Source organism: Anabrus simplex, chromosome 7 (genome assembly GCF_040414725.1).
Source record: "Anabrus simplex isolate iqAnaSimp1 chromosome 7, ASM4041472v1, whole genome shotgun sequence".
In the NCBI taxonomy this organism is placed as follows: domain Eukaryota; kingdom Metazoa; phylum Arthropoda; class Insecta; order Orthoptera; family Tettigoniidae; genus Anabrus; species Anabrus simplex.
In genome coordinates this window covers 78,635,450-78,663,174 of record NC_090271.1, presented here as the reverse complement: position 1 = coordinate 78,663,174, position 27,725 = coordinate 78,635,450, and the positions used below count along the sequence as shown (strand labels likewise).

Here is a 27,725-nt window from a genome sequence, read left to right as displayed (position 1 = left end):
AAAAACAAGAAATAAGAAATAATTATGTGAAATGAGAATTTTTTTTAATAAACAAGAAAATTCAATATGTAAAAGCTCAATCTAAACGTCATTCGACACGGAATAGCATGTATCGTACAATCGAATGAATACTTTTAGATTACCTATACAGGATGGTCGGAAAGAACGTGAACCGTATATATGAGAGTTAGAGGGTTGGTCCTACAGGTATATAACTGTAAAAAAAATAATATATCTCACTCCGTTATCATTTTATGGCAGATAAAATGAGCCAATCAGATCACTTCGCTGCCGAATTCAGATGGGCTTTGTGGGGCAATGTTGCTAAATCTGCACTTGGCTTATGCCCGTCTTGAGAGAAATAATAGAAATAAATTTCTCCAGGGGAGGGACTTAAAGCAGAATTGTCCTGATAACAGCACCGAAATAGTCCAATTCCGGGCTGTACTGCCCAGGGTTGACGGCAAGAGCGGCCGCCGTTGCTGACGTCCGGATGGGACGCTCGAACCCCTTGGGTACCCTGATATACCATCCTCCCAATACATTGAGGACTGAAGCAGAGGTGATAGCCTGCTCATAGGATCGGCCCATATCAAGCACACTACGGTAACACTGGCTGAAACCCACTGTGTGTTGGTGTTTGATGTTCATTTCTCGGCTTGGCTCCCGACCAAGTCACGCGCAGATTTAGCATCACCACCTCCTAAAGCCCATCTGAAGTCAAACGCGAGGCGATATGATTGTATAAGTTCTGCAGCTGATAAAATAACAACGGTGCGAGATAACTACGTATTTGTTTCAAATTACTTGTCAGTATGACCATCCCTCTAACGCTCATGTGCTCGGTTCGTGCTGTTTCCGACCACTCTGTACATATCAAGTGAAATTGAAATTAAATAGCCCGAGACAAAATTAAACACCAATTTATTATATTTGTCGGTGTTGAATTTACAAATACTGTAACTTTAATTTCGTCAAATCGGCTGTTGTTTCTGTGATAGAGGCTTCTGAATTTATGATTTTACGCAAAAGTATGGTTATTTTATCAACTTCCCAGTAGCGTAGCCAATATTGATCGGAAGGTGGGGGGATTTAGTTTCAAAATTATGATAGAACACAGTGAAGGTGTTTGTGTGTGTGTGGTGTGCGCAGCATGGGTGTCATTATAAGGAAACTGATACAAGTGAATTATGTTCATATTCAGATTGCAGTACACTACAAAATCTTAAAAATACTGAACAAGAACAATATGACCAACGTGAACAGTTTTACAGCGAATAGTATGATCAGATTACAATCTAAAATCCAATTTCGAGGCTGCTTAGAAAATAGATTCGAGAGATCTGTTGGTTTCAGAGTTATGTCGCTATAACTGTTTTTCGCTTGTTTATTGTCTGTTTTCCTTTTATTTTGTAAAATTTCCATGGGTGTTCTAAAAGACAGTAATCGTCACTGCCTCATTCCATCCCCGTTTTGCACATTTGTATAATATATGTTGAGTATGCAGCCCGAAAGATGGCTCCCCAAACAGCTGTCGTAGATGGCCAGGTGCCACTGAAGAGGCATACTAGGAGTGAGGTAGTTTCACGTTGCTTTCCACGCCGATCCATAACTTGCTATTTCATATCAGTCTGCCAAGCCCACTGATATGCACGCACAAACCGGCCCTATGAGTGACATTTCCACGCTGTTCATAATAAGGAATGGCATTACCAGCATACCTCAGTCACTTTCATATTGTCAGTAGACGCAGTGAACTGTAAGCACTAGGCCTTCCCATCAGAGGCTTTCTTCATAGTTATCCATGCAAATGTTTGTAAACATCTTACATTTCCTCTCTTTTCTGTTATATTTTAAAAAGGATCCTCCGTCCACTCGATATAAAGTAAGGCTGGTGAGGCAATCGCCGGTCCCGTGGTGTAGGGGTAGCGTGCCAGCCCCTCGCCCGGAGGCCCCGGGTTCGATTCCCGGCAAGGTCAGGGATTTTTCTCTCGACCTGAGGGCTGATTCGATGTCCACTCAGCCTACGTGATTACAATTGAGGAGCTATCTGACGGTGAGATGGCGGCCCTGGTCTCGAAAGCCCAGAATAACAGCCGAGAGGATGCGTCGTGCTGACCACACGACCCCTCGTAATCTGCAGGCCTTCGGGCTGAGCAGCGGTCGCTGGGCAGGCCAAAGCCCTTTTAAGGGCGTTAAGTACCGTGGGGTTTGGTTTTGGGTTTTTTGGTGAGGCAATCAGTTTACTGAATGAGTTGGCCGTGCGGTTTGAGTCGTATACCTGGCACGGGAGCTAGTGGGTTCGAATTCCACCGTCAGCAGTCCTGAAGAGGATTTTTCGTGATTTCTGATGTTCACACGACTCAAATTCTCGGGATGTACCTTAATTAAGCCATCGTTGCTATTCACAATCCTTGTCCTTTCCTTTCCTCACGTCGCCGAAATATTTCGATGCGTTACAGCAACGTTAAGCCGGTAGAAAAGCAATCTCTTAAGACGCTCTAATATACATAGCGATTGCTTCAAATAAATGTATGGACTTCTTCCCGAATGGAGTATGGAACCATTTAAAATCAGGAATTTTCTACATCCCTCAAATTCGATAGGTGTTAAATCAGAAATGTATACCACTATTGATACTAAACATCTTCTTTACGTTTTTTTAGATTTCCTGACGTAACAGGCTGGGCCTTTACAACTCAACTTTAGAGTTCTTAGGCCATATTTAATGATAATTTATTTCTGTTGTTTATGCATCGTTACATATTGGAAACAATATTATTTTATCATTTTTTTGTAGTGTTTCACGCGGTACAGAGTACAAACGCGAAGACTTACAGGAAATTATGCTTTAAATTTTCCTTTCCCGATGCCCCGCTTGTCCACTCCCCTCCCGTACACGTGTTCTGTCGCGCAGTGCACACTACTGTACTGTTTACCAACTGCACAGCACATGTAAACAACCATTACCGCGCGCTATTCAGTCACGCACTCATGTCTGTGCTCCATTCCCTAGTAGATATTCTGATTATTTCTGCGTGATCCACGTATTTTCTTTGGGAATTTTGAATAGTAATTTTAACACATTTCACCGCTAACGATCTGTAGCGAATTCAGTGCACTACGTCGCAGGACATAAGGAATATGAACCAGTTACCCGTGGTGATTAACCAAAAACAGTTCAGAAAAAACTGGATAATGTATCCTCTCTTATAGTATTGTTTTTTATACAGCTCGCTTTACGTCGCAACGGCATATATAGGTCTAATGGTGACGATGGGATGGAAAAGGCCTAGGAGTGAGAAGAAAGCGGCCGGGGCCTTAAATTAGGTACAGCACCAACATTTGCCTGGAGCGAAAATGGGAAACCACGGAAAATATCTTCAGAGCTGTCTATACTGGGGTTCTAACCCACTATCTCCCGTATGCAAGTTCACAGCGCGCACCTAAATGCGCGGCCAATTCATCCGGTATTGGGTTTATTATGCCAATAAATTTTCCGTATCTTATTTCTAAACACCATGTATATAATTACATCATATTCTTATGTTTTTAATATTGTAATTATCATTTCAATATTATTACTGTATTGTGGGTACACTGCAACGTCTGGGGCAACCTCCATTGAGAGGCATTCTTGTAAATAAAATAACTATTGGAGCCATTCTGGCTCTCAGTAGTTTGACTGGCTTTACCTTCCCTTGAAGATACTTTTTCCCAGAAACAAAGCACTGCAATAAAGGGAGTATCGCAGTGCAGGAGAGCAGACTGTAACCGATTTGCAAACAAGAGTCCTTTGTCTCGTCAGTCCGTTTGAAAGAAGCCACAACTGATTGATTGTTGGTATTGTTTCCCAATCAATACTCTACAGACCTCAATATTCGTTCTCTTGTTATTTCTACAATAAAACAGACAAGATACGTACTCTTGCTTCATTCAGGTGGGTACAGTTTGTTCGAATACAACAAGTGAAGCACTTCAGCGGAACGCGTTTAATGATATATTCTGCGAAGGAAATCGTAGACATGCGTTTTGAAGGAAGCTATGGAAGCCATCGTGAGCAGAGCAGGCATGAACCCGCGTCCAGGGCGGAAAATTTATGGGGCTGCAATAATGAAAAGGTGTGTTAGTTTGAAAAAGAATTTTAAATCAGCAAGTACAATGAGTCGGACATGCTGAACAATAACAGTCACAATATTTTGTTGTGGTACTTACACACTGAATGGCCGAACGTCACGGGAAGGTGTGTCCCATTAAAAAATGTGGCGTATATGACCCCTGAGCATTACGGCTAGCTGCGGCGAAGCTGAACAGTCTGCTACAGACACCAGTGCCGTGAAGATGGCAACACGTCGCGAGTGTGAATGTGGGATGATCATTGGCGCACGGCATATGGGTCGTAACAGTGCGAAGATCACACGCGAATTCGGGATTCCGGGGTCAAAAGGGTCGAGGGTGGGTTTTCAGTATCGATCTAGTGCCAAGAGAAGGTACCGTATTTTTAAACCGAAGGATTAACCTTACTTTGCGTTTATGAATAATGTTACCAACTGCGTTAACCGCCGCACGGGAAGACCACAGATGTTTAATGTACGAACATCACGTCGCACCACAGAACCATACTGAGCGCTCACCGGGCTACTGTGAGTCAGATCACCGTCCAGTTGAATGTTGGGAGTCAGGAACCCATTTCTACCAGGACAAACACGATTAAACAAACCACTATCCCTCATTAAACGGCTGACGAGGTCTGCTGACTGCTCGTCATCTCGCAGGATGAGGGAGAGGGTACTCGGGAGTGTTAGCCTACGGCGCAGATCTACCAGTTCCACGCACTCCGTACGGATGTGTATTGTACCACGGTAAGACGATCGCCGCAAGTATACACCGGAGGGGTTCTCATTTCAGTAAATAGGAGTGCGTTACTATACCGTGGCCGATCCGAAGACGACATAATAGCACTGCTTGCCTCTGCGGTGGTGGTTGATAGTGGTTTGTATTATACGTAAATTTAAAAAAAAATGAAATAGCGCATGGATTTTAGTGCCGGGAGTGTTCTAGGTCAAGTTCGGTTCGCCAGATGCAGGTCTTTTGATTTGACGCCAGTAGGTGACCTGTGCGTCGTGATGAGGATGAAATGATGATGAAGACGACACACATACATAGCCCACGTGCCAGCGAAATTAACCACTTATGGTTAAAATTCGCGACCCCGCCGGGAATCAAATCCGGGACCCTTGTGACCAAAGGCCAGAACGCTAATCATTTTTCCATGAAGGCGGACTATGTAAATGAAGATACTGTATGTAATTAGATGAATACAAACACCCAGCCTCCGAGGTAGATGCAGTTAAAATCCCCGCCCCAGTTAGGAATTGCACTCAGAGCACTCTGAACTTACTATTCTGCCATGCAGCCGAAACATTCAAGAATATGCTGTAGTATTACGTGATTCTCGTGTAGGTAGACTCAATGTCACGTTAAGTCACTCTTTTAGGACAGAATTCTGGCATCTCAGCACCTCTGAAAATGAAAACCTGTTGGTAAAACCAATTAGACCATTATTAAATGCCACATAATGAAAGTAACATTTATCAGCAGGAGGCTCTTAATGCACAGCTGTCTAATCTCCTACTTCAAAATAATGCACGCTATGTCCTATGCCGTCCTTCAAAACACTCTGCAATATGCATTCGCATTTTCCGCCTTTCAAAGTACAAAGGCCATTTTCATTTCTTAGACATCATCCCCATTATTTTCCACGTTCTTTCTCGGTGAGCTAAATATGTTCTGACTTTCTTTCCTCCGCACTTAATTTGTCTGTTTCTAATATACAGAGTGGTCAGAAACAACGTGAACCGGATATATCACCGTTAGAGGGCTGGTCATGCTGATTGTACCGGGAGGTACACCCCAACGCCGCGCATTTAAATCTAGCGCCTAAAAGAACTCCTCTACTGGTGAAACAGTGAAACTGAAACTAGACCAACTTATAAATTTACTCAGAAGATGTTACCACTAAAATATGATGTAATTTTGTTATTGTGAAGTTTCCTGAACTGACTGTATTTCAACTTGTTTTATTTGCCATTCATCAAGAAGTTTGGACATTCTTCCATAGATGTCACTACTAAAAACTATGATCATACACCCTGGTGCGAAGTGAATGAACTTTTCATTTAAAGAAGTTTTGTATTCATAAGTATTTTACTAATTGATGTTCATTTCTTTTTGGGTTGGCAATATTTATCTTTTCTTTCCGCCAGTTTTGAATCTAGCTAATCCCAAATTTCTGTAATTACCTTTCGACCTATCACTGCTTTCTTCTTCGATTTTGATTGTAACTTTTAAATTGAGAGGGTGTGGTTAGTGGTTAGTTTAATCTTGAATGGTCTCGAACTTTCCCCGAGGGTTTATAAACTGCGGATTTTCACGTCTCTTGGCCAATTGATCGGCATCTTACTGAGTGTGTGTGTCGAAGCAGGAGGCGGGCGGCCTCTTCGTCAGCTGCTAGAATTTCTACAAGGTAATGGCCACATAACATCTTTCTTTCTTTCTTGCTAGCTGCGCAGTTTAACCCGAGGGAAAGGTCCGAATCATCAATTATGTAACCTTCTTTTCTAAAAATGTAACTTTCTGCCGGCTAATGTAATAACTTCATTAAATCTTCAACTGTAAATCGGGGATAGAGAGTGACGTACCGTCTGGAGCTCCCCTTCATCTTGGTTTGAGGTGCCACGTTTTGTTCCTGCAATGTATTAAAGTGATTTCCATGCGTGTTAGCTCAGTAGTTTGGGAATAGCCCCTGTTTCGTCGGCCAAGCGCCCTATAGGTTTTAAATTTTTGGAGCTCAGCCTTCGACTCCATTCAAATTGTACTCGGGCCGTTTATTTAACTTGTTCCTTTTCCCTAAGGCCCTGTAGGTTGGGTACTAGATACCTCTGTGTAATTAGTTTTCTATATGTAAAAAGTGCCTTGTAAGGCCAGAGATTATTAGAGTTTCATGCTATGTTGCCTTGAGTAGGCTTGGAAAACTAAGAGCACGTTAGCTCTTTTTCTAGTGTTGTAAGAGTGCCTCTGGCAGGTCGAATATTGTAATTTAGGGAGCTAGTATTCCATGTACTGAGGGATTTCTGCCCTTGAGTAAATTTGTGCTCTTTGTAAATTTGAGCTAGGAGCTTAGGAAAAGTGAAACCAGGGATTGAAGCCCATGATCTGTTACAACCACTAATCTTAGATTTTCCCCCAATCTTGTTTAATGTTTGCTACTTGTACCTGTAAAAATTGTGAAGTTGGAAATTGTTAAAAATATAACCTTCAGCTTAAGTTTTAAATTCAATTCTTGACATTGTAGTTAGACCCATTCATCCCATTCTTTGACCTCTGCGATCCACAAGTACTCCGGAACACTGATTAATAATTTGAAAGAAATAATTCGATATCTCACACCGTTGTCAATTTATCAGATGCTGAAGTTAGCCAATCAGATCACTTCGCGGTGAATTCAAATGGGATTTGCGAGGCGGTGTTGCTAAATCCGTACCTGATTTAAGACCGACATGAGAGCACAAGTCGAAGAGTAAAACTTCGCCACGGGAAGGGTTTGAATGCAGACCTTCTCGCTGACAGCATCGAACCAAAGCAAGTACCCTACGGTGACACTCACTGAAACCACCGGTGAATGTGAAGCTGATTTCTCGGCATGGCTCTCAATCCGCTCCAAGTCAAGTACAGATTTAGCAACACCGCCGCGCGAAGCCCATTTGAATTCGCCCGCGAAACGTTCTGATTGGCTAACTTCAGCAGTTGATAAAATAACAACGGTACGAGATATCGATTTATTTCTTTAATATTATTTATCAGCATGACCAACCCTCTGACGGTGATATATCCGGTTTACATTGTTTATAACCACCCTGTATTTCTTCAGTGATTGTACAACTCTCGTAACAATCGTAATGCATAGGGCTACTATTCTTTAGTTACCTTTTTATTTCCTTTCTACACTCAAGTAGTCGTGCTCCATATTTTGGTTCCCTGGCTGTACAAGCTTTGGCCTGTCTCTTTTCTGCACGCCCCGCTTGAGGCTCAAGTCACGGCGACAACTTTTGTCTGTGTCCAACAAATATGACATGGAATCTTGAAGGGAAGCTTCTGGATTTTGTACTCTGCAGGTTTCGCTGCCAAGTCTAGCTTTACAAGAAATCCTACCATACATTTCAAGTTTGTTGCAACCAGACAAGTAGACTGAAAGAGAAAGAGAATTGCTTCTTTTCTTCTGTAACCCACAACCCACTTATGCAAATTTACATTCCTTTCGTGAAAGTTTCTTCCTTCTGTGTGTGTGCTTGCGTGTGTGTATTTTGTACAGAAGATATCGATGTTTCAAACAGAAAAAAAGAAAGGATAAGAAAACAGAGTTCTGGAAGGAACGTATTAAAAGCTCATAAAATCGGTTTTTCATAAATTACATTGCAGTCCCATGTATGCTGAAGAGATCGTTAGGAGGAACAGGGAAAAGTTTCCGCATTTGTTGAAGTCAAATAACACAGCATGGAACAATGAAATATTAATGATTATAATCTTGATGCTTAAAATTTCCTCTTTGTGTCAAATAAGAAGTAACGTAAAATACTTCCTTCTTATTTCAAAGCAGTCAGAAACATTCTCGAAATAAGTTTTCATAAAAGCATCATGCGTGGAATACAATAGCATGTAAATGAAGAAAGTGTGAGATTTCCCGTTGCGAAAATTATGAAAAATATATCTTCCGATAAATGAAACTCAAATTGATATCGATTACTTTATTTGAACACACATACATACATACATACATACATACATACATACATACATACATACATTATCATTATAGACTGTTATGCCTTTCAGCGTTCAGTCTGTAAGCCTCTGTGAATTTACTAAACGTCGCCACAATCCTCGATTTGCAATTAGTGATGTGGCCTCATTTAGTTCTATACCTCTTATCTTTAAATCATTAGAAACCGAGTCTAACCATCGTCGTCTTGGTCTACCTCTACTTCTCTTACCCTCCATAGCAGAGTCCATTATTCTCGTAGGTAACCTATCCTCCTCCATTTGCCTCACATGACCCCACCACCGAAGCCGGCTTATGCGTACAGCTTCATCCATCGAGTTCATTCCTAAATTAGACTTTATCTCCTCATTCCGAGTACCCTCCTGCCATTGTTCCCACCTGTTTGTACCAGCAATCATTCTTGCTCCTTTCATGTCTGTTACTTCTAACTTATGAATAAGATACCCTGAGTCCACCCAGCTTTCGTTCCCGTAAAGCAAAGTTGGTCTGAAAACAGACCGATGTAAAGATAGTTTCGCCTGGGAGCTGACTTCCTTCTTGCAGAATACTGTTGATCGCAGCTGCGAGCTCACTGCATTAGCTTTACGACACCTTGATTCAATCTCACTTACTATATTACCATCCTGGGAGAACACACAACCTAAATACTTGAAATTATCGACCTGTTCTACCTTTGTATCACCAATCTGACATTCAATTCTGTTGAATTTATTACCTACTGACATCAATTTAGTCTTCGAGAGGCTAATTTTCATACCATACTCATTGCACCTACTTTCAAGTTCCACGATATTAGACTGTAGGCTTTCAGCACAATCTGCCATTAAGACCAAGTCGTCAGCATAGGCCAGACTGCTTATTACATTTCCACCTACCTGAATCCTTCCCTGCCATTTTAAACCTTTCAGCAGATGATCCATGTAAACTACGAACAACAAAGGTGAAAGATTACAGCCTTGTCTTACTCCTGTAAGTACCCTGAACCAAGAACTCATTCTACCATCAATTCTCACTGAAGCCCAATTGTCAACATAAATGCCTTTGGTTGATTTTAATAATCTACCTTTAATTCCATAGTCCCCCAGTACGGCGAACATCTTTTCCCTCGGTACCCTGTCATATGCTTTCTCTAGATCTACGAAACATAAACACAACTGCCTATTCCTCTCGTAGCATTTTTCATTTACCTGGCGCATACTGAAAATCTGATACTGACAGCCTCTCTGTGGTCTGAAACCACACTGGTTTTCATCCAACTTCCTTTCAACGACTGATCGCACCCTCCCTTCCAAGATGCCAGTGAATACTTTGCCTGGTATACTAATCAGTGAGATACCTCGATAGTTGTTGCAATCCTTCCTGTTCCCTTGCTTATAGATAGGGGCAATTACAGCTTTCGCCCAATCTGAAGGTACCTTACCAACACTCCACGCTAATTTTACTATTCTATGAAGCCATTTCATCCCAGCCATCCCACTATACTTCACCATTTCAGGTCTAATTTCATCTATTCCTGCTGCTTTATGACAATGAAGTTTATTTACCATCCTTTCCACTTCCTCAAGCATAATTTCACCAACATCATTTTCCTCCTCCCCATGAGCTTGGCAGTTCACAATACCACTAGGATGATTTCCTTTGACATTGAGAAGATGTTCAAAATATTCCCTCCACCTCTCCAGTGAATCCCTGGGATATATTATGAGTTCACCTGAATTACTCAAAACACTGTTCATTTCCTTTTTCCCTCCCTTCCTAAGATTCTTTATTACTGTCCAGAAAAGTTTCCCTGCTGCTTGACCTAGCCTTTCCAGGTTGTTACCAAAATCTTCCCATGACTTCTTTTTGGGTTCAACAACTATTTGTTTCGCTCTGTTTCTTTCATCTACGTACAACTCCCTGTCTGCCTCAGCCCTTGTTTGGAGCCATTACTGATAAGCCTTCTTTTTACGTTTACAAGCTGCTCTCACTTCATCATTCCACCAAGATTTACGCCTTTTCCCATCTTTACACACAGTTGTTCCTAGGCATTCCCTTGCTGTTTCTACTACAGCATCCCTGTATGCCACCAATTCACTTTCTATATCCTGAATCTGATTACTGTCTACTGTTCGAAACTCCTCACTAATCATATCCATGTACTTCCGTCTAATTTCCTCGTCCTGGAGATTTTCTACCCTTATTCGTTTGCAGACAGATTTCACTTTCTCTACCTTAGGCCTACAGATACTTAGTTCACTACAGATCAGATAGTGGTCTGTATCATCGAAAAATCCCCGGAAAACTCGTACATTCCTAAAAGATTTCCTGAATTCAAAGTCTGTTAAGATATAGTCTATTATGGATCTGGTACCCCTAGCCTCCCATGTGTAGCGGTGAATAGCCTTATGCTTGAAGAATGTATTCGTAACAGCTAAACCCATACTAGCACAGAAGTCCAGCAAACGTTTACCATTCCCATTAGCTTCGATATCTTCCCCACATTTTCCAATCACCTTTTCGTATCCTTGAGTTCTATTCCCAACTCTCGCATTGAAATCGCCCATTAGTACTATTCTATCCTTGCTGTTGACCACGATGTCACTCAATGCTTCATAAAACTTGTCAACTTCATCCTCATCTGCACCCTCACATGGTGAATACACGGACACAATTCTAGTCCTAATTCCTCCAACTGACAAATCTACCCACATCATTCGCTCATTTATGTGCCTAACAGAAACTATGTTTCGTGCAATGGTATTCCTGATAAAGAGCCCTACCCCAGACTCTGCCCTTCCCTTTCTAACACCCGTCAAGTACACTTTATAATCTCCTCTCTCTTCCTCGTTATCTCCCCTTACCCGAATATCACTTACTCCTAGCACATCCAGATGCATCCTCTTTGCTGACTCAGCCAGTTCTACTTTCTTTCTTCCATAAGCCCCATTAATATTGATAGCTCCCCATCGAATTCCATTTCGTTCGCCAAGTTGTTTCCAAGGAGTCCCTCGCCTGTCAAATGGGAGTGGGACTCCATTACTCCCATAGGTTCTGAGCTCGGTCGATTCATGAAGCAGGATGCTACCCTACTTGCACATAGTCCAAGTGAGGATCTCTCCTCTAACGGGTTATGGACCACCGGTGGATTGTATAGTCCTAGCCGCCTGAGCACAAGGAGGGCCAGGACTCAGAATATGTCCGAGATGCCCACTCCCATTCCATAGCAACTGGTATCCCGACTCTCAGGACCACTTACTAGGCCACTCAGCCGTTGCCCATGGTTCACGAACTAGGACGTGACTACAGTAACCCACAAACATGAATCTTTATTTGAATCTAATAAATAATTTCCAAGATATATTCTTGTTGTTGTTTGAGTCATCAGTTCATAGACTGGTTTGAGGAAGCTCTCCATACTCTACACTGTGCTAATCTGTTCAATACTACGTAACTAACGCATTCTACATCTACTCTAAGATGATTGTCATGCTCATACCCTGGTCAACTCCTACTGTCCTTACCGTCTACACTTACCTTAAAAACCAACTGAAAAAGTCTTGAAACGTGCCCTATCATCCTATTTAATCTTCTCGTCAAATTTAGCCAAATCGTACTCCTCTCACGAATTCTATTCAGTATCTCTTCATTCGTGATTCGATCTATCCATCTCACCCTCAGAATTATTCTGTAACACCACATTTCAAAAGCTTCTATTCTCTTTCTTTCTGAGCTTATTGTCGTTCCTAGTTCACTACCATACAATGCCACGCTCCAGACGAATGTCTTCCAAAATATATATGTTCGAAGTGAGCCAATTTCTTTTCTTAAGAAATGTCTTCTTTGGTTGTGCTAGTCTGCATTTACGTCCTCCTTAATTCTACCATCGTCAGTCATTTTGATACCAAAGTAATAATCTAGTCCCTTTAAGACTTCATTTGCTAATATAATATTTCCTTCATCACCTGACTTCGTTCGACTCCACTCCATTATTTTCATTTTGGACTTATTTATTTTCATCTTGTACTCCTTACCCGAGACTCTGTCCAACCCATTCAACAGTTTCTCCAGATCTTCTGCAGTCTCAGACAAAAAACAATGTCATCAGCAAATCTCAGGGTTTTGATTTCCTCTCCTCGGATTGTGATTCCGTTTTCAAATTCATCCTTGATTTCCCTTACAGCCTGTTCTATACAAACATTAAAAAGGATTGAGTGGAAACTGTATCCTTGCCTCACTCCTTTCTGGATTGCTGCTTCGTTTTCAAAGCCCTCGATTATTATCACTGCAAACTGATTTTATTCAGATTTTAGATAATTCTTCGTTCTCGGTACGTGATCCCGATCGCCTTCAGAATCTCAAATACCTTGGTCAAATCAACATTTTTGCTAGTTGCTTTACGTCGCACCGACACAGATAGGTCTTATGGCGACGATGGGACAGGGAAGGGCTGGGAGTGGGAAAGAAGCGGACGTGGCCTTAATTAAGGTACAGCCCCAGCATTTGCCTGGTGTGAAAATGGGAAACCACGGAAAACCATCTTCAGGGCTGCCGACAGTGGGGTTCGAACCTACTATCTCCCGAATACTGGATACTGGCCGCACTTAAGCGACTGCAGCTATCGAGCTCGGTCAAATCAACATTATCAAATGCCTTTTCCAGATCTACGAATGCCATGTATGGGGTCTTGTCCTCCTTAGTTCGATCCTCTAAGATCAGACGTAAATTCAGGATTGCTTCACGTGTTTCTACATTTATTCTGAAGCCGACATTATCTTCTCCCAACTAAGCTTCAACTTGCTTTCCCATTCTTCTGTAAATAGTGTTAAAATTTTGCAGGTGTGAGATAATAAACTAACGGTACGGTAGTTTTCACACTAGTCAGCACCAGATATCTTGGGAATGTTATGAGAATGACATGGGTAAAAAACTGGAATCAGAGGTAAGCTTTTTGCGGACGACATTATACTGCATAGAGTAATAAATAAGTTTCAAATCGTGAGCAACTGTAAAAAAGATCTCGACAATGTACCGTACTGAGTTGGACAGTAGGCAATGGTATGGTGAAAAGCGGGGTTAAAGTCACGTTTAAGTTTCACTAATAGGAAAAGTCCTCTCAGTTTTAATTACTGCGTTGATGGGGTGAACGTTTCTTATGGGAATCACTGTAAGTACCTAAGTGTTAATATAAGGAAAGATCTGCATTGGGGTAATAAAAACAAACGTTATTGTAAATAAAGGGTGCTTTTCTCTACACATGGTTACGAGGGAATTTGGGAGCTGTAGTAATTATGTAAAGGAGAGGGGGCATATAAGTCTCTGATAAGACACCAGCTAGTGTATGGTTCCAGTGTAAGGGACGCTCACCAGGATTACTTGATTCGATAACTGTAAAAAATCCAAAGAAAATCAGCTCGATTTGTTCTGGGTGATTTTCCGACAAAAGAGTTGCGTTGCAAAAATGTTGCAAAGTTTGGGCTGGGAAAACTTGGGAGAAAGGAGACGATCTGCTGGACTAAGTGGTATGTTCCGAGCTATCAGTGGAAAGATGGCATGGAATGACATTAGTAGATCAATAACTTTGAGTGATGTTTTTAAAAGTAGGAAGGATCACAATATGAAGATGAAGTTGGAATTCAAGAGGACAAATTGGGGAAAATATTCGTTTGTAGGAAGTGGAGTTAGGTATTGGAATAATTTACCAAGGGAGATGTTTAATAAATGTCCGAATTCTTCGCAATTATTTAAGAAAAGGCTAGGAAACAACAAATAGGGAATCTAGTACCTGGCGGACTGTCCTAAATGCAGATCGGTTGTGATTGATTGAATTGAGAGGCCCAGGTTTATGGCAACTATCACCAGGACAGAATACACACATTCACTATATGAATTTTGATGGCACTGTATGTGTAGGAATTATGAGACAACGTATACTGTACTCAAAACATAATAATAATATCTCTTGGATACATTCTAGGATTCTGTAATCGTTGAACATTGTTCAGATATTTGCATCCTTGTTCAGTTAGATACCAGATATGCAGTGTCTTGTAAATGGAAGAACTTGAAATGCATGAAGAAGCCTTCGGTCTGAGAGAAAATGGCTGTATGGGGTTGAGAGTACTCCCATTTGTAGGTTAATTATTGACTCTCCAAAACGACTTTAATAGAACAACAGAACAATGATAAAAGGGAGGTAATATACTTCCTTCTACCAAAAGGAGTGAAAGATTAACTACAGTAGAAAGAAAATATAGAATATTACATACATTTATACATACTTACGTAATCATTATAGACCATTATGCCTTTCAGCGTTCTGTCTGCAAACCTCTGTGAATTAACTAAATGTCGCCACAATCCTGTAGCCTCATTTAGTTCTATACCTCTTATCTTTAAAGCGTTAGAAACTGTGTCTATCCATCGTCGTCTAGGTCTCCCTCTACTCCTCTTTCCCTCCATAAAAGAGTCCATTATTCTCCTAAGTAACCTATCCTCCTGCATTCCTCTCATATGTCCCCATCACCGAAGCCAGTTTATGCGTACAGTTTCATCCTTCGATTTCATTCTTAACTTAGCCTTTATCTCCTCATTCCGTGTGTCCTACTGCCATTGTTCCCACCTGTTTGTGCCAGCAATCATTCTCGCGCCTTTCATGTCTGTTACTTCTGACTAATGAATACGCTATCCTGGGTCCACCTAGCTTTCGCTCCCGTAAAGCAAAGTTAGTCTGAAAACAGACCGATGTGAAGATAATTTCGTCCGCGAGCTGATTTTCTTTTTACTGAACACTGTTGATCGTAGCTGCGAGCTCACTGTATTAGATTAACTGCAACTTGATTCAATCTCACTATATTACCATCCTGGGGGGGAAACTCAACCTAAATACTTGAAATTGTCTACCTATTATGGTTTTGTACCCCCAACTGACATTCAATTCTCTTGGATTTCTTACCTACTGACATCAATTTAGTCTTCGAGGCGCTAATTTCCATTCCATACTCATTGCACCTATTTTCAGATATTAACCAGACTGTAGGCTTTCTGCATAATCTGCCATTGAGACCAGGTCGTCAGCATAGGCCAGACTGCTTACTGTATTTTCACCTAACTGAATCCGTCCTTGCCAATTTATACATTTCAGCAGATCATGCATGTAAACTACGAACAACAAAGGTGAACGATTACAGCCTTGTCTAACACTTGTAAGTAACCTGAACCAAGAACTCATTCTACCATCATTTCTCACTGCATCCAAATCACCAACATAAATGCCTTTGATTGATTTTAATAACCTCCCCTTAATTCCATAGTCCCCCAGTATGGCAAACTTCTTTTCCCTCGGTACCCTGTCACACGCTTTCTCTAGATCTACGAACATTTTATAATATTACATTCATATATAAACATATTTTGAAGGCAAAAGGAATGCTGAGATTTGCAGAGAAAGGTCCAATTTTCGCAGAATTTGAGAAAAATCTGCATAAGTCTTTTGAGGATTTGAATAGCATTTTATTGCAAAAATATACAATGAGAGTCGGTAAAAATTGACTGAAATACCATGTTACCAACAATTTAACAGAGAGAACCTGAGACAAGTTACCACCCTCAATTAGGCAACAGATTAGCTGAGGGTGGTAGGACCTGTCGGGAATTAAAGTCCAGAATTGAAAAGTGAAAGGTGTCTGACGTACAAGAAATGGTAGTCTTTTCGGAGTGTTGCTTTTTATCCCCAGAGGTTCGAGCATAGAATACACACACAGTAACCCTGCCTGTCGCAAGAGGCGACTAGAAGTGGCCTCCAAGGGCTCTCGGCTCAGGAACGTGGAGAGGCGAACGGCGAGCCTCTATCTGAGTCTAACATTGATTCCACTTACTGCTGCCAGCCTTCTCAATGTTTTCTTTTCCATCTGATCTTCCCTGGTTAAGTATTGATCTCTTCCGTTCCCGAAGGTATGAAGTTAGCGACACCTTTGAAGTGAATCACTCATTTTCTTTCTCGTACTCGGCCTTCCATTACTTTCACCGTTACAATTAGTTTCATTTTATCTTCAGATTGATATTAAGAACGATGGTGGATTAGTTTCCCTTCCATTTAAGACGACAATTAGCTCCACTACCATTATTTTTTCCCTTCATGATTCAGAGACTGATCGATAGGGAAATGAGAGAGAAATAAACACGTTGATTTTGAGGCACTTTGTTGGAGAATGATCCTAAAATCTCATTCACAGAAGTAATCTCAAGTATACAGAGAGTTCCTCTCATCGGTTGGTCCGGTAGTAGACCTCACGGAGCCCCTCTTAAGCGTTTTAAGGACCATCTGAAACACATCATGAAGACAACTGGTATAAATATACAGACATGGGAGGAATGTACTGTGGCGGAACACTACATCCATCGATGTCAGCTTGTTCGAAAGAGAACGCCGCAGACATCAAGTGGCTAAGAACAAGCAAGAAAGCTCCGTCAGTTACAATCCCGCCCTCCTGCTTCCATTCAGTGTGATTTGTGCAGAAGTATGTTTGGTCTGTTTAGTCATCGCAAACAGATCCATAAACTGAGTTGATCTGCTCACCTTATGCAGGAAGAAGTTATATATACTCAGATCCAGTTACAGCCGACAACGATGAGTTAGAAATTAGGAATTAGAATCTTTTGCCAAAGCTAGGTAAACAAGTAATAGGGAATCTGCCAACTGTGTGACAGCCCTACCCTTCATATCACTTTCTTTCAACATAACCTTAAAGTCAAATAACTGAAGGCAAAACACAAGGAAATATATACTGCACACCTATGACATTGACCTGCAGTTGTAGTTACGAAGCAGAAATGTAGTATATTTCAGTGTTTTAAGGGAAACATAGAGCAAACTGCGGAAAAGTAAACATAAAGGAATCTCAGAGATTTCCTCTGGACTATTACATTGCAGTGTTCTCTCTCTTCTCCTATACGACGCTAGAATTGTACATGGTCCTTCCAACCAGTTTCACAAATAATAACAATAGAATCGTCCACCGTTTGGATGAATTGTCATAGGTGTCCCGAGTTAGATTTCTGGCAGAGTCGGAGAGTTTAACTGTGTCATAACACTACAATATATTGCTTTGTTTTCTAGAAATTCAGCAAGCCATTCTATCACTCGTTTGTCTAGTCCAATAGACATCGTTTTCGTGAATTATCTCCCATAATCTACGTCATCAAAATCCCTGATTCGTCAATAGTGATAAAGCGTTAATATTAATAATAATAATAATAATAATAATAATAATAATAATAATAATAATAATAATAATAATAATAATAATAATATGTATACTGAATTTCGAGCTTCTGCATCAAATTAAGGTGACGTTTTGTCTGGGATGTGATTCACGGATGAAATTTCGAAAAGTAGAGGGGGTTGTATCGGGGTGGCTGGGGATAGATAAAAATCACATTGGTAGGTACTGCCGTGAAAGCAAGCCCAGTAAGACTTCACAATAACTTACTTTCTTGATTGTGGTCCACGTAATAATGTGCAATAATTGCGTACTGACATACAGAGTTCAGCTTTCAGCCATTGAGAGAAATGCATAGTTCCACCAACAGTAAAATGAATACTACAAGAACCGGTAATAGAGAATATTTTTTCAGGAATATGAGAGTCGAAAGATCAAAACATTCAGTATGAATGACCACGATTATAAGGCTGAAGGACGCTTATGTATTCTTTCCTTTATGGGGTTTAATTTGCTTGTCCGCTTAGACGTAACAAACGGTCCACCACCACTCGTTCAGCACAATATCATGTATCTCTCTGCAACTCATTTTCATGCCGATTTATATAATAACAATAATAATAATAATAATAATAATAATAATAATAATAATAATAAAAGCAATAAATGGCAATGAAAATAAATCAGTCGCTTCAAGAATTCAGAAAAAGGAAATAGATTTTCAACACACAAATAATATTTATAACAAAATATGCTTGTCTTGGAACAGTGATCAAACATGAACTTCTTTATTTTTCAGAAACACTCAATTTACATCATAAAAATGTATAGGAACGGTTAGGGATTGCAGAAAGAAGAATCATGAGAAGAATCTTAGGGCCAAGAATTAAAAATGGAATATATTTCACCAAACCCAACTCGGAAATACATTTCAGAATATCTAAACTTACTGATACAACGGGACTGCGACGAATTTAATTTTTAAGCCATTTGGAAAGAATCGAATACGGAAATTTCTGCAAATCAAACGTACGAGATTAAAATGGTATAAGCAAGAAAGACCTCACTGCATTAGGATCACCAAATCTGCAGGATAGGAATATAATCAGGAAAATTTTTCACACAAGGGGATTTGAGGAAGTCGAGAAGAAACCAATACCACGTACCTGGTCGGAGGAACGGAAATCACAACAATTGATGAAAATGAAGAACTACTGGGCAAGGAGGAAAGGTCAACAACGTTGATTTCGCGCGGTCCTAAGTGACCCATTCGCGCAGAAGAAGAAGAAGAAGAACATTTTTTTTGCTAGTTGCTTTACGTCGCACCGACACGGATAGGTGTTATGGCGACGATGGGACAGAGAAGGGCTAGGAGTGGGAAGGAAGCGACCGTGGCCTTAATTAAGGTACAGCCCCAGCATTTGCCTGGTGTGAAAATGGGAAACCACGGAAAACCATTTTCAGGGCTGCCCACGGTGGGGTTCGAACCTACTATCTCCCAAATACTGGATACTGGCCGAATTTAAGCGACTGCAGCTATCGATCTCGGTAAGACAAATTATTATTATTATTATTATTATTATTATGTCCGACTCGTTGGCTGAATGGTCAGCGTACTGGCCTTCGGTTCAGAGGGTCCCGGGTTCGATTCCCGCCGGGTCGGGGATTTTAACCTTAATTGGTTAATTCCAATGGCCCGGGGGCTGGATGTTTGTGCTGTCCCCAACATCCCTGCAACTCACACACCACACATAACACTATCCTCCACCACAATAACACGCAGTTACCTACAAATGGCAGATGCCGCCCACCCTCATCGGAGGGTCTGCCTTACAAGGGCTGCACCCGGCTAGAAATAGCCACACGAAATTATTATTATTATTATTATTATTATTATTATTATTATTAAAAATCGTACGCCTTCAGCTATGTTGTTTCAGAAATGTTCATATGACGTCATTTAGATTACCTCCGTGGCCATTTCAACGCTATATTCTACTCGAATAGTTAACAGAGAAAATGGACTTATTGCTAAGTTTTAATTAATTTCGTCGGGTAAACACAAAATGTGTCACCAGAGATAATTTACATGCTGACTTCGAACGAAATAGTGTGCTGAATATTTTTTTTCCCTTCAAAATTACGACTAAATCGTATTTAAACCCACGATTTTGAGATCCAGAGGCTAATATTCTGCAACTGATTGATTTGTTCTTCTTCATGTCTTCTAGCTTGAGTAGTGCCGCTGATGGGGATCGATCTTCCCCATTCCTTTTATTTAATACTAGGTGCACTTCCAACATCAGTTCTTTAATATCCTATGCACCTCTATACAGATTCCGGTACTCATTCATTCTAAATGCAACCTCTTTTTTTCTAAGCCTCATCTTGGTTTTGATTTCCTCCTGAACTTCAGATTGTCACCACCAGGTCTCTTTGTTTACTGTCACCATACCAACGACCTTTCAAGCACGGACACTCCAGCCCCCTCGATGCTATTTATTGCTGAGGTTAGAGCCTCTGCTGGTGTGACATGACTTTCTGTGATTTGATTTTGCATATAGAAATTACCTCTAAAATCAATGCGATATGATTTATGACTAACAACAATAAGAACACCGAGTTGTGGGGTCCTGAAAATTCCATTAAACATGTTGACTGGCACATTGGATAGGCGCTTGTCTTTTGGGTTCAAAACAATACGATGACATTCCAGTAGAGTCAGTTGAATTTTAGGTACTACCGAGTGAGTTAGCCATGCGGTTAGGGGTGGTGAGGAGCTGTGAGCTCGGGAGATAGTGGGTTTGAACCGCACTGTCAGCAGCCCTGAAGATGGTTTTCCGTTGTTTCGCATTTTCACACCAGATAATTGCTAGGGCTGTACCTTAATTAATGCCACGGCCGCTTCTTTCCCTTCCTGTCCCTTTACTGTCCCATCGTCGCCATAAGACCTATCTCTGACGGTGCCGGCTCACACGAACTCCGCAAATTTTACCTGCTCAGCACCCGAACTGCGCAGCTTACCCAAAACTGCCGTTGCCACCAGTCCACGAACTTCGCAACTAGCAGCAGACCTGTGGTTTTCTCTTGGCCACTTCCCGAAACACATCAGTAAACCATATAATAACGAGCTTCGGTTGCAAGTACTGTTATTCAAAGGATAGTTTTAAGCTAACTGTAATATAGCATCACGAAAAAGACTTTAAAGAAAAGCGAGCTTTAATTCAGAATATATAGTTTTAAGCTAATGATAACATTTAAACTTTGTAGGAAATACATTTAGGGGCTGCCTGGCCGAGGCGGTAAAGGCGAGCTCGGTTCGCCCGGAAGGACGTGGGTTCGAATCCCCGCCAGGAACTTGTAAAATTTAAGAAACGAGATTTCCACTTCCGAAGGTGCATATGGCCCTGAGGTCCACTCAGTCTGCACCAAAAATGAGTACCAGGTTAATTCCTGGGGGCAAAGGCGGCTGGGCGTAGAGCTAACCACTCTACCCCCCATCACGTGCCGAGGTTACGAATAGTGGAAGCCTTTAACTTCCTTCACTCCAATGGACTTCATGGCCTGTACGGAGATGATTGCTTTGCTTTGCTTTACAAAACACATTTAAAAGAATGCAATCTGTCCGTTTCATCATTCTGTCATTGCACCATTTTTTTGACGTCATACTCTGGTTTTTTGTCATTTTTTGGTATGGAACCAAAGGCAAATGCAGGAGTTTGTATTCTTCTTGCGATGGATTATATGTGTGATATCCCACGCGCCCAGTGTTGACAGTTCTTCTTCGAGTATATTTGAGTATCTCCAACCCTGATCACTACTAGATTTCGTTTTTCTATAATGTCTGAAAGTAAATAATAAAGGAAGTAGAAGAGTCTGGCCGCTTTTGCTATACTTTACACTGTTTTCCATCTTCAGTATCACTATCCTGAACGTATAACAACACTTTACTTTCATAGCACAAGATTCACCGCTACTATGCTCGTCTCTGCCGTCAGGTTCACGTTAGCCGGATGCACCTGCTTTTCTACCTGAAGGGAAAGTTGTGAAATTCAGGGAGAGGGATTAGGAGACACTTCCTCAACCTTTTCTGAATTGCGGAGTTGGTGTACGTCCGTCGGTGCCACGTAAAGTAACTTGTGAAACAATGTAACTTTGAAGGAAAAGATTATAGATACATTATATATTCAGCACTTTAAGCTGTCATTAAAATGTTTTTTTATTTATTTATTTTATTTATTTGGGAGGCCAAAACAGCGAGAAGTCGAAATACAGAGTTCCGCAATGAAAAACATATTTACAATAGAGTAGCACAAGGCAGACACAAAAAATAAGTGGAAGAACAATGACGAAAAAACATCTAACATAGAGGAAAAAAATAAAAAGTAACAAAATAATTAATGTTGATGAATAATATAATGTACGGGCAATCTGAAATGACATGGCAGCAATATTTGGTTCGGAGAGTACGCGGAAAAGCAATCCAACTACTCACGACATTCTGTAAAGGACAATGAGTGAGAGTGGGAACTTAATGTCAAACATCGAAAATATGTTGTTGAACATCGTTATCACTGATAATAAATCTAAAATGTACTACGGACAATGAAATGCTGAGCTGCGTTGCACCGTTGCAAACGGACATTATGATGATAGTATCAAGCTTGATGAGAGTGTACGTCCTCAAAGGTCACTGTATTGTCACTTTACATCACTTATGTGTGTTTGTGCATGACATGCAGTTCGTCATTAGCGAGAATGTTTCCTTTGTATATCAATTCTACAAACAGGAGCAATTCAAATTGCAAGGTAGATACAATCTATACACAGTCCTTTGTATGAAATATAAGAGTTTACTACCAGAATAGCATTGTCCATTCTGTATTGTCTGACTATTAACTTCAGCATTCAAAATGAAAATAGATCTACGGATATTCGAAATGATGCATATTATTATTATTATTATTATTATTATTATTATTATTATTATTATTATTATTATTATTATTATCTTTATATATATATATTTACGCTGGCCTCGTGGTGTAAGGGTAGCGTGCCTGCCTATTACCCGGAGGCCCCGGGTTCGATTCCCGGCCAGGAGAAGGATTTTTACCTGGACCTGAGGGCTGGTTCGAGGTCCACTCAGCCTACGTGATTAGAATTGAGGAGCTATCTGACGGCGAGATAGCGGCCCCGGTCTAGAAAGCCAAGAATAACGGCCGAGAGGATTCGTCGTGCTGACCACACGACACCTCGTAATCTGCAGGCCTTCGGGCTGAGCAGCGGTCGCTTGGTAGGCCAAGGCCCTTCAAGGGCTGTAGTGGCATGGGGGGTTATATTTATTTACAATAATAGGCAGCCAGAAAAATGGACCTTGTATTCCACCTTACGAAAATCACAAGAAAGTGATTTCTGTTAGGACAAAACTACGACACTCTCAGACAGTAATCCAAGCAGAGTGCCTGTATGCTCCATAATGCCTAGGAGTAAAAACCAGGAAATACATTGAAGAAATCGATACGTAGGAAAGAAAGATGTTAAGTAAAATTTTCGGACCAAAAAATGTGCTGACACATACCGATTACGTAGTAACAAAGAAGTATATAAAACATGTAGCAGAATTTCGGATACAATACGCAAACGAAGGGTTGAATACTTCGGATATATTTCAAGAATGCCTGACGACGGACCGTTTCAACAAGCCCAGAATGAAAGGCAACTCTTATGACAAATAGTTCGTTAACACCATGAGGGATCTGCAGGAAATGAACATCATGGATCAAGAAATTCACAACAGAACCCTTTTCAGGAACAAGATACTCACATCTGAGGAGTTCCTAGAGCCAGAAACAGGGACAAGGAAGAAACAACATTGTACGGCTGAAGATAAGGGTAGCTGTAAGCAAGAGAAGGAATTAATACTGGCGCCAAAGAAAACTGAAGCCATGAAGAGTTACTTAAGTAGTACATAGCTGCCCAAAATCGATTGTGAATGAATGAATGGAAGTATTTCAACATTGCCGGTATTATTATTATTATTATTATTATTATTATTATTATTATTATTATTATTATTATTATTATTATTATTATTATTATTATTATTATTATTTACCACAAATCACACAGATGTTATGGATGGTCTAGTGAAAAAGGGCAAGCCCCATGTATATTAGCTGCTTCACAGACCCCAATTACTCACCTGGAATAGGATCTATATGTAATAAAATGAAAGAAAGCAGTGATAACTTTTACCTTTGAAAAGAAAAATGTAATAATGGTATTGTTTTCACGTCCTGCTAACTACTTGTGAGGTTTGAAAGACACCGAAGCCCTAAAATTTTGTCCGTAAGGAGTTCTTTTTGCGTGATGATAGAATTATTGACAAGAACTGACATATTTGGGCACATCCGAAGGCTGAACAGGAAACAAAACCATCAATTTGGACTCATAAAACCAGCATTTCACTGTCTGTCCCACTCAAGCCGGCGAAAAGCAGTAAGAAACGAAAATTAATAGCGAGGGAATTTAGTTCAAAGTGTAGTAGTGTGCTTCTTAAGGAAAAATGATAGTTATTTACGTTTCAAGGGCAGAAGATGGGGATTTTCGTACAAGCTGAGACTTGGAAACGAATAGGAGAGAGTGGGGCAAGTGAATTGTAAGATGTAGGTGTGTCTACCTCTTGCATTTTTCTATGTTAAAGTAAGGCTAATTCAGTAGCTAATGATACCACAGAATTACATACATGGTTAAATCAACGTTCTGCATCTTATCCCCGAAGTTACAGGTGAAATCTTGTCATTTGCCATATTCTTTTATCAGAAAGGATAATTTGATTGTCCAGTACAAGGAATTTGGAGAATTATTCACAATTTTCATTATATTAGCACAAAAGCACGCTATTATATATCAACCACATGTGTGTAAAATTGGCTGCAGCCTGTTAAGCTCAAAAGCAGGCATTTGTTTACCTGAGACAAGAGAATCTGCTGTTAAATTACACAGATAACACTCCATCTTGTTTAACACGGTTTATAGCTGCATCTATGGATCAGCGGTAGAGTGTCGGCCTCCGAATCCCACGATAGCGGGTTCAAACCCGGCAGAGGTATTCGGATTTTTGAAGAGAGGAAAAAAGTCCATTCGACACTCCATGTCGTACGATGTCGGCATGTAAAAGATCTCTGGTGACACATTTGGTGTTTACCCGACAAAATTAATTAAATCTCAGCCATAGACGCTCAAGAGAGTTTCGGTTTACTCGGTCTGCCATCTAGTGGGGGCCTAGAGTAAAACGGAACGTCGAAATTGACGAGCAGACAGCCAGATGGCGTCAAATTGAAATGTCTGCACACGGTAGCTGAGGCCATACGATTATTATTATTATTATTTATTAACACGGTTTATTGTTATTTTAGTGAAAGAAGCTGTATTATTCAGATTCTTAATACAATGAGTATTTGCAGCTGCAAAGAACAGGCACAATCCAACAAAAAATATAAAATACTAGCTGTTACCCACGGCTTCGCTCGAGTTGCACTAAGACATTGCCTGAAAATCCCTAAAGTACAAAAACTCGCTGAAAAATTTCATTTACAACAGAACCTCTTTGTAAACCACGTTTGTGGCATTGCCTGTTGGGGCTATGATGACCATGCTGCTGGCAGAGCTAAATCTGGAACATGTGTTATGGAACTCTACATGTGATAAACAGTCCTCTTTTAAGTCGAAAAAGAAGCGTTTCTTTATTTCTAAAGAATATTTCAAATACCTTTTTTCACATCTGTAACGTCTAATTTTTGGATATATAAATATCCTCATCAAGAGAATTCAACTCCTACTTCACTTATTTCCGATCTCCAGCTTAAGTTGATTTTACGAAAACAAAAAGTACGTGTTTCTTTATTTGTAAAGGCGATTACAAATACCAATTTTCACGTCTGTTAAGTTTATGACATATACTGTAGATATATTCATTTTAAAAACTAACCCACTCCATGGCTGAATATTCAACGATGAGGTCTTGGGTTCGGGGGTTTCGAGTTCGATTCCGGGCTGGGCCGTGGTTTTTAATCGCGTGTGATTAATTCATCTGGCTCGGGGACAGGTTATTTGTGTTTTTCCCAACACTCTTCTCTTCATATTCACTGAACACACCACATTACCGACCACAACAGGAACACGCAATAATAATTACATCCCTACACACGGGGTCGGCGTCAAAAAAATACTGTTACTTCTCCGATTTTGACTCTTGGTGAAATTTTCTGGTGTCGGCGAACTTCATGGTCCCCTTCTTATCTGGGTGAGATATTCCTTTATCCACCTTTTACATAAATCATCTACTACTTCTGGTGTTTTCGGAACTCCCTTATTAGGTGGGTTTTGACTTCAGGTCAGGTCCCATGGGAATTGCCGTGAGTCGATCTCCGCAGGGGAAATGTGCGGGTTTTAGTGACAGTGTCCCTTCCCCTTCTGTTTGTGCAATAGTCCTAGAATTTAGGGCTGCTCCAATAATGACAGCAGTAGTTTTTATACTTTCTTATGATAATTGATCCCTGCGTAATACCTTTCTCAAACACACTTTTGTCGTTCCCACCGACCTTTTCCACCAACCTTTCCATGAAGCAGCTCTGGGAACAATTAACTTACAAGTGATCCCTTACTCTGTCAGTTGTTTTAGAACCGAGCTCGATAGCTGCAGTCGCTTAAGTGCGACCAGTATCCAATATTCGGGAGATAGTAGGTTTGAACCCCACAGTCGGCAGCCCTGAAAATGGTTTTCCGTGGTTTCCCATTTTCACATGAAGCAAATGCTGGGGCTGTACCTTAATTAAGGCCACGGCCGTTTCCTTCCCACTCCTAGCCCTTCCGTGTCCCATCGTCGCCATAAGACCTATCTGTGTCGTTGCGACGTAAAGCAACTAGCAAAAAAAAAAAGTTGTTTTAAGCGGTGAGGCCCTTATTTCCGTCAATTCCTTATTGGTGACATGGAGTATGTTTTAATTAACTATGTAAAAGGTATGGCTCATCTTTTTATAAACTATTCCACTACAGGTATGCAGATATAAATTCTTCGCTGTTTGGGCAAAAGGTCATATCTTCCAATGCTTTTCCTATCCATTACTTTCCTTAAAACTGGTCACGCCTCCCGGCCACACATGGATAATTAGTCCAGCAGAACAATATTTGTTATGTTCATTTTCCTATGCTTACGTGGAAGAGAAGATGAACCTTACCAGACACACTCTAAGAACGTGTATTTACATGACTTATTTACATCCTTCTGTAGTATAATGTACTTGAGGTTCATTTTCCTTTACACGTTAGCATGCGAAAATGAACAAAACGAAAATTTTTGTGATGGACTGCATATCCATGTGTGGCTGGGAGGCATGACCAGTCTTAAGGAAAATGATTGATAGGAAGAGCATTGTGAAATATCACCTTTTGCCCGAACAACGACGAATTTATCCATACTCACGACAGGAGCAAAGCTCTAGATGGACAGCGAGGGTGGTGGCATAAGTAAAATCTGCGGCACAGAAATTGACAGCGCTCTCCATGCTAACATAGAGGAGTCCCATGAAGTCCATGCCTGTAACTTCAAAGGCCTTTGACGGTTTTACTTTGTCGTAAGGAAGTGGAGCCTCAGGGACTTGTCCATGAAGATTCTTAGCCAT

At 40.7% G+C, this 27,725-nt stretch overlaps 1 protein-coding gene across 1 annotated transcript in view; it reads right to left on the bottom strand.

The window, feature by feature from the left end:
- LOC136877702 (synaptogenesis protein syg-1-like) overlaps positions 1 to 27,725 on the bottom strand; it is a 1,066,513-nt gene extending 1,038,788 nt beyond the window's left edge. Inside the window, exons 1-2 of the mRNA XM_068228708.1 lie at positions 27,523 to 27,725; positions 23,867 to 23,938 (exon numbers count right to left, since the gene is read on the bottom strand). Of these exons, the coding sequence (XP_068084809.1) occupies positions 23,867 to 23,938; positions 27,523 to 27,725 (275 nt within the window). The remainder of the gene's footprint in view (positions 1 to 23,866; positions 23,939 to 27,522) is intronic.